Source organism: Herpailurus yagouaroundi, unplaced genomic scaffold, assembly GCF_014898765.1.
Source record: "Herpailurus yagouaroundi ecotype Mexico unplaced genomic scaffold, PumYag 165, whole genome shotgun sequence".
NCBI classification, from domain to species: domain Eukaryota; kingdom Metazoa; phylum Chordata; class Mammalia; order Carnivora; family Felidae; genus Herpailurus; species Herpailurus yagouaroundi.
Window position 1 is genome coordinate 20,764,189 of NW_024412406.1, and position 23,080 is coordinate 20,787,268.

Here is a 23,080-nt window from a genome sequence, read left to right on the forward strand (position 1 = left end):
GCAATGAGTGACTGCATTCTGGCGTTTGTTATTCAGCAATACTGGGCTCATTTTGTCAATACTCGGCAATACTGGGCTCATTTTGTCAATGCACTTTTCCATAAAGTCAAACAAAAAAATGTGGCATGCACTATGTCTGCCCAAATGAATGGGCTGTCTATGGCCTAGTGACTTCAAGATCATGGAGTGCACAGGTGTCGTTTCCAGAACTGAACCCAAGGAAGGCAATTTACAGACCACCTGAAAGCTACTGGGACTGTTTTTGTAAACTCCTCAAGGCAAAGATGTGTATTTGATTTGTTTTGGTCACTCCCCAGCTTTTCGCACCAAGTAGATACTCCCTAAATGTTTGTTGAATCACAGGGAAGGGGGCGGAGGGTTGTGCATGGGCTCTCCTCTCTCTTGAGATTGCTGGGACTCTCGATTCAGAAGAAGGAAAGTCCCAGCATCTCCCATTAGGGCCCGGCTGTGCAGAGTGCTGGCAGACATTAGCGCAGGTTAATACTCCTCTTGACAACTGGATTGTAAGCTCCTTGCAGGAAAACTCTGTTACGATTTTGCTGAATATAGCTAGTGCCTGCGTACCTCACACATAGAAGGCGTACAGCAGGGGTGATTTGAAAGAAAGAAGCAACAGTTCTAGGTTGCCATCCTAGATGGCATACTAGTGGGTACTGGTGCATGGTGTGGAGGTCATCTGATCCTGTCTCGGCTATGCAGCTGGTGTAGCAAATGCTACTATGGCCCCCCGCCTTCAGAGAAACTTTGAGGCCGATAGTGTCTTCTGGGTACGGTCGGTTTTACACCCCAAAGAGCAAATCAGAATCATCCATGAGTGAAGAAGAAACGATACATCCCAGTTTGATACAAGCTGCCACTATCAACAGAGAAGAGATTTCCTATTATGGAGTACTGAATAGGCACCAGGAAGGAGGTTTTGGTGAATGTGGGCAGGGAACTCTTTCCCATGGGGAAAGTGTGCACATTCATGCTGTCTTCAAAGGCTTCCTTTCTCTGCGAAATAGCCTAGGACTTTGAGATCTCTGCAAATGAAAAAAATCAAGGCATTCTACCAGAAGAGATAATTTGGCGACTGGAAGGCAGAAGAAAATTTATCAAAGGGGAAAATTCCAGAGAACGAATACAAGGCCCACACTCCTGAAAATGTATTCATTTTTTCCAGAGATGTCTTCTCACCAGGGTGTGGCTTCCACTCAGGACATTCAGGGAATGTCTTTGGTGTAAGAGACACTTTAACCTTTTAAATGCCTAAGCATCCACTTGGATACTCTGAGTAACCAGTTGGAGTGTGAGTTTTCCATGGTGAAATTTACAGACCTATTTTTCAGAAAAGACTGCATTGACCGTAAGGCCAACATAAAACGTGCAGGTTATGAAGGGCACAGCAATGCCACATTTAAAGGGTTCCCATTCAAATAATAGATATTGAAGATCCATATGATTATCTGAGAAATTTTCCAGATGACAGTAAAATGTCTTACATAAATAAAAATGAATAATATAATTTTAGGACGGATGAAAGGTAAGTACCTTGAGTAAGGGGTTCCCATTCCTAATTCCCAATAAATATTTTTATTGATAATCTGGGCTCATTATATGAATAAAATGCCGTTCCCTGAAACAGTGCAATGTTGCCCACAGACTCTGCGAAGTGTATTCATTCTCACCTAAGATGTCCCCAGACAACTGTGCTATAGATTTTTATATTAGTGTTCTGTCTCTGTCCCTTTAGAGAATGTTACATTACTATCAGTATTTCTGCTTATTTTATACATAGCTCCCTTTCTAATTTCCTGCTTGTGACCTGTCATGTGATTGAAAACTAGGCCAGGAAGGTAATTAGAATTGTGTATAAGTTAAGAGTAATTAGGATTTAAATAAAGGGTTGAAGAGGTTTCCTATGGAAAAAAACTCAGGAGTTTCAGAGTGTGGATTTCATGAAATTTCCTGGGATAGTCAGAGACTTTGTCATTTGTCTCTTGGTTCTCTGTTCTGCTGTGGATAGTTGCCAGGTAGCTGAGCTCTTGTCACATGAAGACGGTCTCAGAAAAAAATTGAAAGGTAAGAACAAGTGAGAAGACAGGTTTCTTTTTCTGTCTTTTTAGCTACAATGGCAGAAATTCCTTAGTGTTTTCAGATCGGAAGGTCTCAGTGGGAGTTCTCACCTGTACATTTCTGCCACAGGATAAGAAATAACTTTGTTATTCTGAGGCAGGCATTTTGCTTTAGGAACTGAATCAGAAATTAATACTTTTCACCTTGGATTCTCTCCCTAAGGACTTAAAAGTATTTTGAAGTGTTAGCACCCAAATTCCCTTTGAGTCAGACAGGATGAAATTGATATACCTATGTCTTTAAAAGAAAATGAGACATAGTCTTACTACAGTTACCACTGATGCTAATAATACTCTGTGCTGCTAACATCTATACGTGACATCTTAGATTTGCAGGGGAACTTCAGTGAAAACTCTCCATTTTTTTTAAGAGGTAGCAATTATCATGCGGCCCCATATTTATAGCTATGGAAATGGGAAGCTCAGGCAAAATAAAATTAGGGAGGGTTGATGGCCGTGGGCCCTGAAACAAATGAGGAAAGAATAAAACAGGATCTGGAGTTGGCCTTCCGACCCTCCCCTCAAACTTCCTTCTTGACAGAGATTAATGGGACCCATGTGATTCAAGCTCAGACTTTAGAGCAAAGCTTTGCAGGCCTCGGAGCACAAAAAAACTTCACAAAAGGCCAAGCAATTTAGATTTCTGAGTGAACTTTAGATATTTGAGTTCCATAATCAATAGGCTTCCTCTGTGATCTTAAAAAAAAACAACACCAACGATCGATCAATTGATTTTTTAAAAAATCCACCACACTAAACAAGTGGTTTAAAAACAATAAGTAGAATGGAATTAATGCGCTTTGCTTGGCCTATAAAAACAAGGTATGCCACATGAATTGTCCCAAATTTCATTCTCTAAAGTTATTGAACTTAGTGCTCTGTACATTATATTTTGCCTAAAAATCTCTTGCACAGGAAACTCTTTTTCTTATTTAGAATGATGGCAAAAGTGAAAAGCCGTAGAAGAACCTAAATACTTGAATAAGTGGGTTAAATGTGACAGGTTATGACAATAAAAACCCTAGAGAGTGCAAAGAGAAGGTTGCACAGCACAAGGTAAGTTCTGATGAAGCAATGGGAAAGCTGATTAACATTCACACTTGCAATGCTCCCTTTGTATTGTCATTATCTGAATGTGACAGGAATAATCACAACGATTAGGCTTTTTGGTTTCACAGGACATAGGCGATCCAAGTAAACTATTTTGTACAACTGCATTCAATGACCGATATTTTAGGTTTCAGATAGATTTAAGAAGCCAGAAGGGGAAGAAAACAATTGCCTTTTAAAAAAGAGGCTTACAAGAAGTGAAACTATGTGAGGCAGTTAAAAAGCGACTTCATGCAATTATTTGCAAAATTGCTTCCTCATGAACTAAAGTCTTTAAAAGACACTGACATCCAGTAGTTCTGCTGGTTGACAAAGAATCATGAGAAGGTTTGATAAGGTCAGAGGGAATCATGTTCAAGCCATAATAAGTAAAGAAAGAAGAAGGCAGGCAGGACTGAGCTGTTATGTCTTCGGGGAAGCAATGAGCAGGGACCTGAGGTCGGGGATTTCTTGTTTGCCCTGAGAAGACAAAATGGCAGGCTGAAAGCCCATTGGAAGGGGACTTTCTGACGCTCAGATCCAAGCACAGGGAAGGGGGAGGGGGAGGAGCCAACAGTAGGCGTCTTCCTCAGCTGTCCTGAGCCTTGAAGACAAGGTGAAAAACCATCAGACTGCAATCAACAGCCAAAGCCTAGTTAGGACTTGTGACAGCTGGTGACCGGCCACCAATGATAGAGGAAAGATGGTAGGCTTAGAGCTTGTATAACAGACCCAATGGGACATGGGAGAAGCCACTGCAGCTACCAGCCTGTCTCCTCGTCTGTAAACTGAACAAAAGAATCACTGAGGTGCTTTCAGTTCTACAACTTGATCCTGCACAAGGCATCTTGCTTCTTGCTCTAGGCATCTTATTTTTTTTTCAACTTTTATCTCTTAAAATAATCTTCCGCTCTTTGTTAAGGGACATGGGTCATATGGCACATTTTAGCAACACGATTGTTTAGAAAAGGTAGACTTGAGTGTTGAAGTTTGTGGGTAGAGGTGTGTCTATGACATGAATAAGTCAACCAGTCTTATCTCCATCATTAGTGACAGCCGCCGTATTTGCAGGCACTGAGTATTAGGAGGATATAACCAACACTTTTCAGGGATTGAAATCGCTTCATAGGACATTGTTTAGTAAGTATATTTGTAAGATTTTCCTGCTTCTGTTTTCTTTGTCTCTGTCTCTCTCCCACCCCCAACCCCAGCCTGGGAAGGATGTATGATAAAATGTAATGACAATATTTTGGTGATTTCCTTCAGTTGTATTTTTTTCTTAGAGAAACAGACTATGAAGGCGTTTAAAACACTCATTCCACTCTGGACAATATGTTTTTGATAAACAGATGAAGGGAAACACAGGCCAAACATCTACTGAGAGAAAACAACAAAAAAGGAAGGATTGTTTGCTCTTCACTATATATCCCGCCCTGCCTTTTTAAGCATCAATGTCCATACATATTTGTCAAATTGAATAAAAAAGAAAATAAAGACACTACTAATCAATTCAGAAGAAAAGATGCTGCTGAAATAAAATAGTTGAAGATTTACGACCATAGAAGAAAAGACTTATTTTCATAGCACAATGGTGAGGACCAAGCAAAATATTAGATTGGCTCCTAAGTGTTAAATTCAGTTTCCAGAAAAGGAAAGCTAAAATATACCCTGCAGAATTATGGAAAACTTAGAAGGATCTTGAGTCCTAGATTTATTTTTTCTTTCTAGAAAGAAAGGCAGACAGATGAGGTAGAAATTCTCATTTCACAGAGCTAGTGATTAATTTCTCACAGTATTCAAGAATGTATGCATTTTTTCAAGTATCTATTATAATTAAAGTAAATGAAAACATTATTCCAAAAAGTTATGAGAACTAGTTTGAACTGTGTGGCAGATTGCTAAGCATTCTTCAGTACACGTTTCCTTTTCTTAATAAGAAAGAAGCCCCTATTTTTTAGGTGGGCACAAGGCTATGAAGAATAAAGATAACAACTCCCAACTTTTCCTTGCGGCTAAATTTAGTCAAAATTTTCCTTGAAGCTAAAATTAGTCAAAACTTGACCAATAGGATGTAAGCAGAAGTCGTATGTGCAACTTCTGAGACAGGTCCTTAAATGAAAGAAGCACCATTCTCTGTTCCTTTTTCCTCAGTTTTGGTTGGAATAAAAAAGCAATGGCTGGACCTTTCACAGCCATCTTGAGTCATGTTATGCCTTGAGAATGGCAGGACACATAATGAAGTCATGAGAATGAACCTAGTCCTTGTCTCCGGGGAATCCGAGTTCAGCTCTTTGCTGATGATTTCCAGAGTTTTGAAATATAAAGAGGCATAGAGCTCTATCCTGTTGAAGCCATTGTCTTTTTCTTTCTTCTTTCTTTTCTTTCTTTCTTTCTTCCTTTCTTTCTTTCTTTCTTTCTTTCTTTCTTTCTCTCTTTCCTTCTTTCTTCTTTCTATCTTTCTTTCTTTCTGTCACTTGTAGGTAAACCTAATCCTAACTAATACAGACTGACAAGGTTGTCTGCCAAAGCTAGTTCTATGAGAATAACTAGATAGATCATTGGTTTCCTCAAAGTGTTTTATAAACAAAACAAAACAAAAGAAAAAACCAAAACAAAACCTAACTGGAGAGGAAAGAAAAAGCATTCCCTAAATGGAAAACGTTCACTGTTTTTAGTCACTCAAGGAAACAAGTACAACAACTTTGAGTGAAAGACCTGTCCGAACCCAAATTAAGTAGACTTTCAATTTTGGATCTTCCTTCTTTCCTTTCTATGTCCCTTTCTTTCTCTTCCCCTTTCCTCCATCCCTTTTCTCTTTCCTGCCTTATTTCTTTTCCTTCTTTTTTCTTAATTTAGCTCTCAAGTTTAAACCAGAGCATATTTTGGATTCTTTGAGTATCTTATATATTTTTTTAAGGTTTAGCATTTAACACGATTCTTGCCTTTTATATGCTTTCAAGTCCAAGGAAGATGATTCATTTTTCATCTGACCCTAACTTTTTCTAGAAATATTGATTCTTTTTTTTTAAAATTTTTTTAATGTTTTTTATTTATTTTTGAGACAGAGAGAGACAGAGCATGAATGGGGGAGGGGCAGAGAGAGAGGGAGACACAGAATCTGAAGCAGGCTCCAGGCTCTGAGCCATCAGCCCAGAGCCCGACGCGGGGCTCGAACTCACGGACCGCGAGATCGTGACCTGAGCCGAAGTCGGACGCTTAACCGACTGAGCCACCCAGGCGCCCCTAGAAATATTGATTCTTAAGAAAGCTTATCCACCTTCTAGAAATGGCTTTTCTCCTCTTAGCTCTCAATAAAGATACTAAGCTTAAGATTCTTTAGGATGATAAGAGGGATGCTACCCACGAATTTTGAAATTTTTGAGAATTTTGTTTTCTGGAAACATTTTTATTAATAGATATATTGTTCTAATAATTAAAATATACCTGTTCCCCTTCTTCATTGCGCACTATGCAGTTATATGAGCAGTGATTTCTTTAGACATAACATCCTTAGGTGGTGGGTCCATTTATCATGAATATTTGAACAGGGTTCATGGACACTTTCACAAACCTATTCAGCAAAGGTTGCAGATGACTCTTAAATGGGAAGGAAACAAGAAAAATGGATGTTCAAGGTTTCTAAGTTTAAAAGGATCAATTATTTGTATTTTTTCCTACTTAATTCAGTTATCCCCTGAAAGGAGCTACTACCTTGAGCTAAAATGTCAAGTTAGAACATTTGAATTCCAATCAACTATAAAAGTTCTCCTAGTTACATACTAAAGTAACTCAGAAATGATAAGCCAGAATATTCACTCCATAGTGAATCCACATTTTGGGAGAGTATACATTTTTACATCAGGTCTGAAATGAAGATCTGTTTATTTTTGGCAAGATTCCCTTCTAATTTGCAAAGATTGAAAAGAGCAATTTTGGTTTTTATTTGCTTCTCATTTTAGCAGAGTCAAGATGGTTTTCCTCAGCTTTGCAACACACATTTGAGCTGGTTCCACTAAACACAAATTCCTCTCAATCATGAGCGTCCCATTCATTGAGACAAACGGCAGCCTGGCTATATTTTGTTAGATCCAGCCTCCTGAAGCTGGCTACCTTCCTTATTTAGGTCTATGGGAAATAGCAGGGCTTATTTTTCTGAAGGGAAAAAAAAGAAAGAAATCAATATTTGGTAGGGCAAGATGTCAAGTTATCTTCAAACAAGTGAGTCAAAAGCCTCTCATTTTTTGAGTGGTATGAACCTATGTTTTTGTTTCAGGGACACATACCCTCATGTTATATGGCAGGTGAAAGTCTTAATGTTTATTTTTGAGAAAGAGAGAGAGATACAAAATTCGAGCAGGGGAGGGGCAGAGAGAGAGAGAGGGAGACACAGAATCCAAAGCAGGTTCCCGGCTCCAAGCTGTCGGCTTTCCGATGCAAGGCTCGAACTCATGAACCGTGAGATAATGACCTGAGCCAAAGTCAGACACTTAACTGACTGAGCTGCCCAGGTGCCCCAGGCAGGTGAAAGTCTTAAGATACCTGGGCATGTATTAGCTTAGAGCTTTTCCTAAGAAATGTTTGAGGTTTCCTTGATGGTAGACCATTCCACACCCCAAGATGTAGCCTGTCTCCTGGCAATGCTCCAACAGCCCATCAACCGGGCTGCATATAGCCCAGTTGAGCAGGGGAGCCATAGCTCCCTGCTCAGCTTTTGCAGGCATGAGCTATGACTGGAAGCTGAAGTTAATATAAGGTAAACTGCAAACTATCCCGGCTGTCTGTGGCTCCACACATTGCTAGCAGAAGATGCTTCAGAAAGGCTAAGTCATCCACACAGGATAGAAGACACAGCCTGGGGCAGTGCTCACCAAGATTTTACAGGACACAATACCAAGGTGTACATTGTATCCCCTTGTACATTCCAGTCAGCTAACAGGCAGTGGATGTCCCATCTTCACTTTTCCCAGGACCACTTCTGAGGAGGGCACTTGAACCTGGAGCTGCACCATCATTCAGGATGCTGGGGTTCTGGCGGATGAGGGCAGGCTTGGACACACATTCATTTTCTCTCCCTCTGACCAGGCACCCGCTGCACATGGAGAAGCCAAGCTTTGGCAAGACTGTAGACATCATGAACATGTGTGGGGCTTTCAAGCCCCACTACATGATGCACAGTGCTGGATGGCTTCCCCCAAACAGGAGGCAAGACCTGCAAGAACCCGACGCGCTCACTCCTCAGAAGCAGCGGCCGTGACACCGCTGTGTGGAAAGACCACACAGTCAAGGGTGACTGTTGAGGGTCGCCGCAAAGCTCAGCACTTCTTTTCATCCCTTTGTCACGGGAAGCAGAATCTCTAAGTAGTAGCCAGGACAGGAGAAGTAGGGAGAAGAAAAGTGAGAAGGAGAGGAGATCGATCTAACTTGTCTCCGATGAGAGGTCAAGTCTCCAGAACTTTAGAATTATCATTATGGATTGCTGGGATACCATATTAAGTAGTTGCCTATATTGGAAATCCATAGAAAAAAATCACTAATGTAAGGATTTCTTCCTCAAATCAGTTAGACAAGATCTAGGACTCTCCCGTGCATCTTACCAGTATGTACACATTTACATGAAGATAGAACACAACAAAAGTTAGTATGGTGCTGTTTTGTGAAATGTTGACTATGTTTTGTTTGGGCACGTGTGAGAGGCTAATGCAATGACTGTTTAAAATACTCACATATTAATTTTATTCTTCTGTCTTACTGACTTTCTACATTTTTGATATTTTATTAGCTTTACCCATAGTAATAATATGTATTAGTCTTGAAATAAACAAAAGTTATTTTTTTAATTAGGAAATGCAACTTTCAGTCTTCACTATTTCTAATTGCTTTAACATGGCAATTTTTTCCAGCTGCTTTTTAGAAAACTTAGAAGAGTTTGATGTTTTCATGGGCTTTTCACCACACTTGGCTGTATGGCGAGAGCTCCAGACAGGGTCCCACTTGTCCTGACGCTACAATCATAACTGCCTTTTTCAGTTGTGGAGCACTTCACAGTGTCTGGGATATTTTTTATATTTCATCTGATTCTCACCTCTTCATTGGGAGGTAGGGATTATAGTTCTACCTCCCAGATGAGGAAAGTTCCAGGGCAACGATGTCCAACACTATCCAAGGCCACAGTGCTGGGTCCAAACCCTACCATTTGCCCTCCAAGGGTCCCACCCCCTCCCATGACTCTTGCCCCTCTGTGTACATGCAGGACTCAGGACAAGGCCACCAAATCCCCTATGCTTCGGATCCCTGAACTGTGAAGGGGTGGTTTGGATTTGACCATCTCCTAGGTCCCTGTGAGCTCCTCGTCATGTTGCATTCAGGTTTATTTAGTAGAATGAAAAATGATGGGATTAAATGTGTGTCACCTGACTGACGGAGCACAATCCAAAGGCTAGTGACTAAAATGGGCTTCTGGAATGCCCACAGTGGTTGGCATGAGATGGGAGCAACCAGGGCACTTTGTTGTATTAGTTCTGATTCTTAACAGAGTCTCATAAAAATATACGGACTCCAAACAAACAAAAAAACAAAAACAAAAACAAAAAAACAAGAAAAAAGGAACCTCTATACCCACATAAAAATTTGCATACGATTTTAAATAGTTTATAGACTGACTTGTTAGAGATGTATGGGCCAAGTTAACAACTTCCGGATTAAATAGTACACATGTACACAATTTTGTGGCCTATAGGGGGCCTCACCTTGGTTGCTATCCAAAGTGAGCAAAACTTATTTTGATATGGGAAATAGTCCTTGAAAGATATGAAAGGAAAAAGCTATGATGTGTTTTCAAAACAGTCCTTCTTTCCCTGGAAAGTGATGTTTCCCATATTACTTTCTTGGTTATTGGGATGGGGTAAGAAAAAGAAAAATTGATGTAGAGCAAATATAAATATGTTTTTTAGGAGCATTTATAGAGGATTCCATACCATTTTAATGCTCCTTTTGAATATCTTAAGAGCAATATCCCTGATTGCAGATTTATGGTTGTGATTTCTGTTCCACAACTCCACAAGCTGTATGTTTAGGTCTGACACCAATGTCAGAACCGGGATAAAGAGTAGAAAATATGAACATCAGAGATACCCATATAACCTCTAAAGGGGAAAGGTATTCTACTAATCATACTCTTCTATACTCCCCATGATACGTTCTTTTCAGAATACAGGAAGAACAAGATAATATGCATGAATCTGAGAATTTAGATTGACGTAATGGTGTTCTGCATTTTGGAAAGTTGAGAACAAAGGAGGACTTCATGTTTTGTCTTATGGTGTTGAAAAAATGACCCATGGTCAGTCTGAAGGCCGGATCCACTGTTTGCACCCATTTATCAGCTGTCACAGCATCTAACTTCATATTGAGTAGCCCCCGGTAATGTCTGTTAATGCAAACTCCATCAGGCATAGGATAACTCAGGTCATCAGCAACACCGACTTAACACCTCAATACAAAAACCAGTATTTCTCTTAGAATTGACTGTGGAAGGTTTTCACGAAGTGTTTTTGTTTTGCATGCCTCACAGTAAATATTGTTAAAAAATGAAAGACCAATTTTTAAAATAATTTACAAGTATTCATATAAGAAGAAAATGACTTAAAAAAATACCCACCCAGTCACCTACAACTCATCTAGTGAACAATGCTAATAATACATAGGCTGTGACCCAAGAACTCCGGGATTCGTGGGGAAGTAGGGAGGCGCGGTCCGTCCTCTGGGAGGAAGTGAGACGTGCCAATGCAGAGAGGTGCTCTCAGTGGTGCTTTGCTTCCTAACTCAAGTTCAGCAGCCGTGTTTCAGAGTCAGTGTCATTACTTATTTCGACCTAAAACAGAAAATATGAATTGCTTTAAAGAACTTGACAATTGAAAACTGAATTTCCTTTCTATTCATCCAGGCTTTTCAAAACGCAAAATAGATTCTGGGCGTGCCTCATGCGGTCCGTGTATATGACTGTCGCAATAAGAAAACCAAAAACCCATGGGCTTCCTGCTCTTCAGGTCGGGGTGTGCAATCAGGTACAAAAATCAGAATATAGGACTGCTTTCCTGGAAGAGAAGTGCCAACCCATAGTAACTGAAGAATGATGTAAAGGTATGGCCTTCGGTTGTCTTGGGGTAAAGATGAGAGGGTAATATTATGTCTCCAAACTGCTAGAAACGTCCCTAGCCTAATCTTCCTACAGTATTCTGTTGGTTGACTGCTCAAGGATCATCCTCACCTGGCTTTCATACCACTGATCCATGTCCTTACATACATCCCGTCCTGTGATGATTAATTTTATGTGTCAGCTTGGGTGGGCCAAGGTAGCCAGATATTTGGTGTGGCTGTGAAGGTATTTTTCAGATGAGATTTACATTTACATCAATAAACTTTAAGTAAAGCAGATTACCCTCCATATTGTGGATGAGTCTTATTCAGTCCCTTAAAGGCCTTAAGAACAAAGACATTCTGCCTCTCCACTGCCTTTGGACTCAAGATTGCAACATCAACCCTCCCCTGGGTCTCCAGTCTGCAAGCTTTCCTTACGCTTGTTGGACTTGCCTGGCTCCATAATCACATGAGCCAATTAAGATCTCTCTCTCTCTCTCTCTCTCTCTCTCTGTCTCCATACACACACACACACACACACACACACACACACACACACACCCTATTGGTCCTCTTCCTTGGAATCTCTAGTCACTCTTGCTACCGATTCTAAGTCTATATTAGACAGTCAGTCTTTGGAAGGTGGCGGTTCTGCCTTATGCCTATTCCCAGAATATCAACCACATGCACTGTCTGCCACCTAGTTGGCACTTCATATTTGTTGAATATTTTTGCTCTCACTGTTTCTCTCATGAAAAAAGTCTCAGCTGATCCAAATCCTATTCATCTTTAGGGTTCAGTTGACATTTCTTCTCCTCTGCGAAGACTTCTACTTCTGCTTCAGCCATACTGCTTTCTCACCCTGCTGACAGCAACTCTTACATTATCTGCTGTACCCCATGTGGAGCAAATGGCATTCAACTACACAATTAATTCGGCTCTGATTGTTTCACTCAGATATGTAAGTTTCTTACCCCCAACTAAATTATAAGCATCCTGCCAGTAGAAGCTATGACTTTCTCTATGGCTCAGAACAGACTTTTTTGGTCATAAGTTTAAATAACTGGAAAAAAGCTCCAACTTTCCAGCTTTGCTTTTTGGTAGTAACTCTTCTCCAGGGAAGTCCTGTTCCCTCTCACACATCGCAAGAGTTGGAGTCCTTTACTTATCTCCTCGCCTTCCTTTCACATTTTCTCTGCCTATTTCTCTACATTCCGAAAACTATATAGCCCACCTATCTACCCCTTTCACCCCATTGTGATTTACTAGGGATTGGAGCTGAAAGATAAAGGGATAAGATTATGATAGTGGAATTTTAATCATTTTATACTGTATCTTAGTTGGGAAGGGGTTTCAAGGTCCTGAAGTTTATTCATCCATCCAATAGGCAAATTTCTTCTAGAATGAGGTAAGGCAATAGGGGAAGGAATTTTTGTTTCTTGGGGGTAGTACTGATGGGAGTTTGGGGGGAACTTCTGGGTATACCCATCACATTTATCATTAGTGGTGAGACCGATCTAATTCTGTTATTCTTGAATTTTCTACACTTTCGGTCCAAGATCAAGCTTGACCTTGTGGCAAGATACTTCATACGTGGTACTACGTCTTCTGATTGTGTCATATCTGGAGACACATAATGTCGAGTTGTCACTCTTTTAATGATGCTATGATTGATCAATGAGTTTGAGTAGAACAATTTGAGTTTTGGGAACCTTAAGATCATATCTTTATTTTTTTCTTCAGATGTTAGTAGTTATCTGAGGGTACCTACCTTCCAGGCAGAATGAAATCAAGTAGCAAGGTAGTGATGTTATTTCAAAGTGTGTCTTCTGAGAGGCCTGTCATTGTATCTTTTTCTATTGGTTTTCTGTCTCTCTGTATCACTTCTGAGATGTGTGTGTGTGTGTGTGTGTGTGTGTGTGTGTGTGTGTGTGCGTGATATGCCTGTGCTCTCATCTGTGTATTCTACTTTCTTTCTTGTATCTTGTTTCTTTCCAGAACTTGTCATTACATGGGATTGTAAGTGTTTCTTGATATGAATATGAAGGAAAACAAAGTATGTTTTTAACATGAAATTTGGTGTATGTTCATTGCATTGCATTTAATTTTAAAATTTTTAATGTTTATTTGCTTTTGAAGGAGAGAGAGACAGAGCATGAGCAGGGGAGGGGCAGAGAGAGACAGGGAAGCACAGAATCCGAAGCAGGCTCCAGGCTCTAAGCTGTCAGCACAGAGCCCAACACGGGGCTTGAACTCACAAACTGTGAGATCATGATGTGAGATGAAGTCAGACACTTATCCGACTGAGTCACCCAGGCACCCCATGTTGCATTTAATTTTAGTATCAGAGGATATTTTCTTTTGGAAACAGGCAAAATGAAGTTATTTTTACTTATGTTGATTAATTTGGGGGTGTGCTCCATGTCTCCATGGGTAAATCTCTTTCCTTGCTGTTAATATCCATGGCAAGTACTGAGAAGATTCCTGAGAGTTCTGGCAAAGACAGGAATTGACAGTTTCCCTGGAGGGTACCATTCTGATGTGAGTTTTTTTCATTTTGGAAAAGCCTTCATGTGCTTCACAAGGCAGTGGAGAACCAGGTTCCACAAGGTTCTGGGGGCAGTGAGTGAGGTCACAGGTCAAATGAGAAGGTCTTGGCGATCCCTGTGAGACACAGGGGAGATGGCTGACCATCGGTCACGGTCATGGCAGACTGTCTTTTGCGTTGCCTGGCTGCACTGTTGGTGGCATTGTTCCTTCCTAGCCAGTCAGTGCATGAACCGACTAGCATAGTGATGAGTCTGAACCCTAGAAGCACAGCCATTTCACTGCTCCATGGTCAAGTGGCTACACATTAGGGTGTGTTCTTACATTGCCCCTAAAATGAAATAGTCGTTTCCTATGATGGATCAAAAAGTTATTAATGCGAGTGACAAAGGAAAGGCACCCCAAGGAGAGAAAAAGCAGCAAGCCCCTAAACACTGCCCCTTGGTGCTAAGTGATGCAGGCATGTGGGGAAGCCCGGCTCTCTTCTCGGACAACTAAGAAGGCGCTGAGTGCCTGACGTTTGTTGTGCTCTACGCTCTTGACCCTGCCCTGGAGAGTTGACGCCCGCGTAAGTGCCCACCACTTCCAGGGACTGAGGGAAGCCCTCAGGCACCAGGACTTCACAATCAGTCATGGGAAAAGCGAGCAGCCCCCAGTCTGAGCAGATTCCAGACACATGGTTCTGCATGCCACAGGGGACAGCCAGCATAGAGAGAGAAATATGGACATGTGAGGGCCAGTCAAGGACAAAGGACAATGAGATAAAGACAGAAAGTTACCATTTTATTAGTCTTTAGGTACTTGGCCAAGAAATAGAGGCGTGATGGGGTAAATGCAGGTTGTAGACTCTGGGTTCCTCCAGCTTCAGTTTACTAATACATCGCTGGTGGCTACTGGTTTTTAAACCAAGGTTTGAAAGCAAATCATTCTTACCTCCCTGCCTGCCACACACACACACACACACACACACACACACACACACACACACACGTGTCTTGTCTTCTTAGATGGTTCTTAATCTAGGGGTTGCAAATGCAGAATGGTCTGGCTCCAACTTACCGGGATGCTGATAGAAGCAGCTCTTCTTAGGGAAGAGCAGTGGAGGGCCACCCCCATCTGTCTGGCAGCCGGTCATCAGAGGTCGTTTTCCTCTGGGCCTGGGCCATTAGAGGCAGAGACCAGGCAGTGAAGGTACAGGTGGGCGCTGACCTCAGAGCCCGCCTGAAAAGGGAGTTAGCTCGTCTGTCTTCTCATACCGAGTTGCAACAGTCGACACTCGATCAGCAGTGGCCACGTAGCATGTGACATTTTTTGTGAAGAAAAATTAGCCTCCAGCCAAGGCAATCAGGCAAGTCAAGATACCAGAGAAAAGTCAAGTTCTCATTTGGAAACCTTAAGGAAAGACTGGCTGAACGCGGGGGAAGAAGCTTTTTCATCAAGTCTTTCTTAATGGCAGTCTCGGGGCATCTTCCTCATGGGAATTCCTAACGTCATCAGATCTCTATCTCTGTGGTGGAACTCAGTTCTGAAATTCCACTGCTGTCTTTCTTTGACAAACTGCCTTGGTCTAATTATTTCTATCTGAAGAATTACTGCTACATAGAACTTAATTTTCCCACTACGCAGTCGCTAACCATTTTGATTTCAACACACTTTAATTTAGTTGCTCACTAGGATGTTCCCTGAAATTCCATATCTCTTTCATAGCTGCATGGGTTTTGGCCAAGCGATTTTTCTTCCTGAGAGGTAAATCTGCTTTTATTAGCCCTCTACCCTTGGCGGTAGCTGCAGCCCCGACGTAAGCCGCTCTGTAGGTGTGCCCTTCAAAGCCACCACTGACCACAAGGCTCTCTGCTCCAATGACAAGAGCTTTTTTCTCCTTGTTAAAGGTGGTGGCAGTGATGGAGGAGGTCCTGGCAGAGACCTAGGCTGTACTCAGGTTGAGAGCTACAGCCTCTCACTGATGGCTGTGGCAAGATCACGGACCCCAACACGGGCTACCCCTGACCTGTGTGTCACATATTTCCAAGGCAGATCCAGACAACAACCACTGAAAGCATCTCTATAGCTTTCAAATTTTTAAATATTTGATTTTTTAGTGGTATTTCACTGGCGCAAGGTTCGCAGACCCTGTCCTGCTCCCTGGCGGGGACAGGGGGAAGGGGGGAATATGCCAGGGAGCTCCTACTTATTCTACACATCTTGCCAGACTAGAGGCAAGATCAATAGGGTCTTCCCCACTGATTCGTCAAGCTCCTTCCCTTGGCTGTGGTTTCACTGGATAGTAGGAACAGACAGTGAGAATTTCATTCATCTGTATAGCTTTTAAAAAAAATTCCAGTATAATGAACATACAGTGTTATATTAGCTTCTGGTACACAATGTGGTGATTCGACAATTCCATACATTTCTCAGTGCTCATCATAAGTGTGCTCTTATTCCCCTTCACCTACATCACCCATCCGTCCACCAACCTCCCCTCTGGTAGCCATCAGTTTGTTCTCTGTATTTGAGCAGGGTTTTTTGTGTTTTTTTTTTTTTGTCTTTTTTTCTTTGTTCATTTGTTTCTTAAATTACACATATGAGTGACATCATATGGTATTTGTCTTTCTTTGTCTGACTTATTTCACTTAGCATTATACCCTCTAGGTCCATCCACGTTGTTGCAAATGGCAGGATCTCATTCTTTTTTATGGCTGGCATCTCTGTAGCTTTAGGTGTAAGGAGTGATACTGTTTAGATGGCGGAGCAGTGGCTGTGGAGGATCTGGGGGCATCCCCGCCAGGAGTTATCAAGATTCCTGCTCTACTTAAACATCTGCTTCCTCATAGGCTTGCTCAGTTTAGGTGACAACTATGCCAGACAGAAGATTGGGCAGTCTTGAATTTCAGCTTCATCCGCTGTAGAATGGCCAAGCGAATTAGCCTCCATACACGGAACAGTCATTCTCTTCTTCTGCTTTTGATTGCCTCCTCATTTTCTTTCCTAAGTCAGCTCGGGTATTATCTCTTGGTTGATCTCCCTGCAAGTGAGAAGTAAGCATTCTTGCTTCTGCAAAAAAATTAATTCGGGGACACTGTTTTGCATCTCCTTATTTCTATGTAGGTCTCCTCTCCTAGATCATTGGCTGCTGGAGGTCAATGCTCAAATATTGCTAGTCTTTCCATTTCTGGTGTCTACCACAGGGACTGTGGACACATATTGTAATAAATAGTTGTAAATAAAACTAATTTACTTAATCAGGCCTTCTTGATAGCTTGGTATCATTCTTTTGAAAGGAGACAAAGCACGGAAGACTGACTCCATATGTAAAATAATTTCCCCTATCACATTATCCCCAACACACACATTCACACACAATTTGACTGTGGGCACAGGAAAGGTACATTTTATGATGATGAGCAATGACATAATCAAACACGAGAATGAAGACTTCCTGTACAAACAGACAGTGTTACCTGTGAATGGGCTGTCTGCTTGTAACTACCCTCCTAGAGTTGAAAGCCACCCTTCTATATCCCTGTACCTGTGAATATGCTCAGGAATCTCCTGATTCCCTTAATGAAGTCCCCTAATGAAGTGGCCTCCTCATAACACCTGGCTTAGTACTCCATGGAGACTAAAGAGCCTTAACAAAAGTTAAAAACCAGCATTCTCTCCCTTCTCTGACAACTTATACAGAAGACTGGCTTTTTCTCCAACCTGTTGCTGGGTGGTGATATGGCATCACCGAGCCGGCCACAACAAAGTCCAACATAATGGCCTTGTTAAAAGAAATCAAGCAGGCGGACTAATGCTAACTGGATAAACTGCAATATTTACATACAGTGGGGAGCACACATACTGACCTCTTAAATTGTTCATGCACAGTGATTTTAATTCAGGTGTAGTTTGATCTTTCAGATTCTTGCTCCCTTCATAGTTGAAAGGCTTTCCATATTCATCTAACAGTAATATGCATAATCTGTCAAAGCAGAAACTTGTTCTATTGCTTTCTGTAGCCTGTAGTTTATGCTGCATTCAGCTAAAAAGGTGTGAGAGTTCATCAGTGAACAGGGTAGTTGAGAAAACCCTTTGAGGAGGCAGCAGAGTTGATCAAAGCTTTTCAGGTCATCTCACAGGTACATTTTATGTGTTCTTGATTCACAGAAACGGGAGAGACTTCAGGGAGCATAGATGGCAGTCACTTGCCTTTGGGCCAGGCCAGAGAACACTGTGAAGTACATGGATGCACATGCCATTCAAGAAAGGAGATTCCATTACCAACATCAATCAATTGTAATTGTAATAACCTTCCTTAATAGAAAGATCTTTCTTACATCTGACCAACATTTTTCATCGTGCAATTTCTCTGCTGAGTTATTTTTTTCATAGTGGAGATGAAATAAATCATTCATCACCTTCTTTATTACATATCAAATGTATATTACACTCTCCTAGCCCCTGCTAGGCATTGTTTCCATTCTCCTCTCACTTCCAATGCAGTGATCATCTCTATTATTGTCACAATCCCTGCCAAGTTCCCCAGATCTACAAATATCAACTTTTGGAGCACATCATTTACCAGCGTTCAGTAGCATGAGTAATGAGGTGGTGACTGCTTCGTCCCAGAGTGTTATATAGGGTGAATGATTTTCCAAATTGGATTTGCTTTAAGAAACCAACATTTATTTAAACATCCATCATGTGACAGGCACAGTGCTGATTTGTGTGGCTTGTGAGCTATGTTTCCTTTAGATCATTCTCCCAGAATAAAATTAATTCAACCTGGAGAGGTGGAGGGGCCGGTGCAGGCTTCTCAGGGCTGGGGGTGGGGGATTGCAGATATGAAACCACTGTGGCAAAGCAGAGGAAGGCGTTCATGTGTGTTTCTTATCATGTCTTTGGCTTTGGTCTCCAGTGGCTGTTGTACATAATTTCCTTTATCACCATGGAACTGAAGAACATTGGGCTGAAAGAATAGAAGGTCATCTGACCAAGTCCACAATATCAGGCATGGTGATTGCTTATCATTCAGAAATGATCTCAGCTCCACCCCTTACTACTAGTGGGATTTGGGGGAATTTGTCTAACCTCTGTGTACCTCTGTTTCCCTTTTTATGAAGTGGGACTATTCATGAGTACCTTACAGTATTTCCATGAGGATAGAGTGAGACAATGCCAAGTGCTTGGTACATGATAGCTATTATTTTATACAGCTGTCTACTTGCTACTTAGAGTTTTCTAGGAATGGAGTCACTGTATCTATTTTCTTGCTTTCCAGTATTTTTTCAGTCAGGTGACCATGATACCTTCCTTATACTCAACTGAAACCTGTCCCGTTTAAGGTGCTTTTTGTTGTACTTGTTGACTTCCTTCCATGTCCTTTAGGGAGAGTTAGTCAAATATTTGAGTACTAGGCACAATCATAGGTAACTTTACATATACTATACATACCTTACCCCATTTTGAGTACTAGGCACATTTGAGTACTAGGCACACTTAAGTACTAGGTACAAGCTATACATATACTATACCTACCTTATCCCATTGAATCCATCTTCCCTCCTCTGCCTCTGAAACCATATCACAGGTGGGAGAACCAAGTCTCAGAGGTGTCAAGGAAGGCCCCTGAGAGCACACACACAGAGCCTGGATTCTAACCCAATCTTTCTCCCCTTTTCTCTGTTATGTGGCCCCCAAATACATATCTAGTTTTTCTTCTGTAGACTACATTATCCTTTTTATTTCCAATTTAGCTATCAACCCTCTGATAAGAAAAGCTGAATAAAAATCCCATTTTGGAAACATAAACCACGTTACCTATTTCAAATTCTTTTTGGGATGAATAACAACAATGATGATGTTGGGTTACATGTAAAAGGTGTGTTTTAAATATGAGTGGAAAATTAAACCAATGATTAGTAGTAGCAGGTCCAAATTATTTCAGATTTGGTTAGTTTTGACCAAGTTAGAACGATTAATATTTTCCATCTCATCACACCTTTACTTACAGGTTAACAGGCTTTAACTCAACATGATCCTGGAAGTAGGAGCGTGCATCAAGTCCACCTATGAAATCAACTGCAAATACAACACAGCCCGATGTGAATAAATGTGGAAATGAAAACACACAGAACACTAGGTGTTTAAAGTAGAACACATAAAAATAATATTAACAAAAAAAATCTGTCTACCACAAATGGAAAAATATGTGTTCAATATAAAAGACTGCTAAAAACAAGATCAATGGTCAAAAAATAGGGAAATTTTAAGAAACACATAAAGAGCTTGGGATCGTAAGGACTGGAAAATCAAAGTTGTTATTGACTTTCGTGAAAAATGAAGTAGCATTAAATAACATTAGATTTTAAATAATGTGTTTGTCCTTAGGCATACGGATATGCCCTTTCCCCCTATATATCAAAAGATATACCTCTTGTCTTGTTGCCAGAATCCAATTTTTTTCTTAAGAATATTTATCGCATCATTAGAAAGACCTTTGAGAAGTCGCATAATCTATGCCCATGCCTTTTGTCCTCAGGCCATCTTTGACAAACGGACATCTGCTTTTTGCAAAGGTTTCATCTCTTCTGTGGTAGCATGGTGCTTGTCTCACCGTCTGTATAGAATCACTGTTCTTGGTGACATTCGTTCTAATTTCTGTTTTGATGACAGTTTCCGTCTTTCTTTTCTAATCCTAATGTCCATGCCTAATCTTCTTCTCCCCCCTTTTTTGGTAGTCTATTAAAAATTTTAATTACTTTACCTCCTGCTTTGGTTATATTATGGCACTGTAACATTAACAGGTACACAGTCATACAGGAACTCTGAACTCCTGGCAAGTGCGTGTGTGTGTAGGTACACAGTATGAAAATATTATATCGTATCTTCAGCTCAAGACAGACATTTCAGTAACCTGTGATTTCAAGATGGATGACTTAGCTTAGAAGTTCTAGTGAAGCCTTGACCTACTCTAGCTGTAGTCACTCTTGTCAGTTTCTGACTTGCTGTATCCTTTTTCCCCCATTGAAGAAGCTGAGGGAAGTCTGGGTCAATCAAAGCTTCACCAGATCACTGTGTAGACATGAACTTTGGGGTCCTGTGGGGGTACACAACAACCAGGTGGCAAGGGCCATTGTAATTACCATTACTCCAAGATAATCCCCACAGAGACTAGAGGAGCCTGAGGCTCATCCTTTTCCTACCAGGTCATATAAGTTGCCTGGACACCATGTTAGGGAGAGAAACAGTGAAGGAGGAGTCCGGCTGAGAGACACTGGAAAGATTTTCCCAGAAAGTGTAGGCAGTGACTAGGGACCATTTAAATGGTCAGATTGGACTTCGTTTTTATCAGGTTAGATATTTGATCAAACATCCACTCCCTCATCTTGCTGACCAATGGGTGGCAAATTAGAAGGAAAACCACCCTGATTAAAAGTTGAATGAAGATATGATTTATAAGGCACTTCTCAAATTTAAAGAGGGTGTTAAAATTACAAATATATACATTTGTGAATAAAAGGATTCAATTGAAAAATTAAATACAAAATAAACTTTTTTTATAAAAATAAAGAGCATATATCTGTATACTTTAAAGCAAAATAAAAAGAAAACTTTTTTATATTGATCATTTGAACATTAAAATGTAATATTCACAGAATCATTATTTTTGGTATAAATTCAGGAACTGCTGTGAATCTGCTCCTTAGCCATCTCTGTCTCCAATAGACCAGATCACCAGAATATACATACAATATATATTTTTTCAATCTGGTTTTATTATTTTTATAAATTTATATACAGTCTTATTCACAATTTTTTTTTTGTTAGTAAAGTTGAAATTGTTGATACCTTAATCGATTCTGTAAATCATAGTATTTTTAACTACGGAAATAGTCTCCATATAAGGTGCTGATAATCTCCAAGCAAGTTTGCCAAAGAGTGGATATGTGTAATGTTATTTACAGTACTTTCCCAGGTACTGTTATTTTACCTCCATTTAGTGTATCTTTGCCAAACATCTTATAAGACAATAAAATATAAATTGTATCTATTTATGATTTTTTAAAATCCCATATAAATGCTGCACAATTTTTAGGCCCTCTCACAAATCAGCTTCTTTTCATTCTGGTGCAGAATATAAATTTCCTCAATTAAAAATAGGAGCTCTGTCAAAAGAGTCTTTTCTCAAGTCTAGATATTTCAAGAGGAAATTCTAAAATTGAAAAATTAAATCTTGCATAACATTTGAGCTCTCATTATTTAATTTGCCCAGTTCTCTTCCTTTCATGAGCATAAATTTCAATGTTCTCCTTTTTATAAGCTCTCAATTACTGCCATTTACTAAAAGCTTCAAAGGATGACTTTTGTGGTGCTTCATTTGTTGAATGATTCAATTTAAAATTTCCGACTGATCTTGAATGAAGTGCAACTAAAATGTAGAAGACCCATTTATAAAAATGCTCACAACTAATATAGGAAAATTAGATTGATTTACAAAGTACTTCTTTAAAGGATGAAATGTTCCTAACTCTGAAGGATAAAGAGAAGCAAAGGCAGAAAATGTATTCTGTCATTCTGAAGGTTTTTTTGTTTGTTTTCAACATCAACCTCATTAGCAAAATGTTTTCAGGTAAATGCAAATCAAAATCACAAGGAGATACTACGTTATACCCACAAAGATGGCTAGAATAAAAACATCAGATAATAACAAATGTTGGTGATGGTGTAGAGAAATCTGAACCCTCATACACCGCTGGTCAGATGCAAAATGGTGCCGTCACTTTGCAAAACAATCAGTTCCTAAAATGTTTAAGCGGAGTTACCATATGACCCAGTAACTCTACTCCTAGGTACATACCCAAGAGAAATGAAAATATATGTCCACACAAAAGTGTGTACACAAATATTTATAACAGCATGATTCATAACATCCAAATAGTGAAAAAATATTCTAGCTTATCTACCCTAAGGCGTGTATGTATGCAAATATAATATATATCTTATATATTCTACGTACACATCTGTATACATAGAAAATTTGAAAACTAGAGTTTCTCTTTTCATTGGTATATCACTGTAGCGTCATTGGGAGGCAATTACAAATTACCTGTGAGCCTGAATTCCAAATATGTTTCTGCTTCACAAATTTCTTAATTTAATATGAATACTACGCTTTAAAAAACCCACAA

General features: G+C 40.3%; 1 protein-coding gene across 1 annotated transcript in view; it reads right to left on the minus strand.

Moving 5' to 3' along the window:
* Positions 1–8,706: 8,706 nt before the first annotated feature.
* The window catches only part of NKAIN3 (sodium/potassium transporting ATPase interacting 3), a 611,467-nt gene continuing 597,093 nt past the window's right edge, over positions 8,707–23,080 (minus strand). The window contains exons 6-8 of the mRNA XM_040487717.1: positions 19,901–19,970; positions 14,967–15,128; positions 8,707–11,094 (exon numbers count right to left, since the gene is read on the minus strand). Coding sequence (XP_040343651.1) covers positions 14,993–15,128; positions 19,901–19,970 — 206 coding nt within the window. The 3' untranslated portion in view covers positions 8,707–11,094; positions 14,967–14,992. The remainder of the gene's footprint in view (positions 11,095–14,966; positions 15,129–19,900; positions 19,971–23,080) is intronic.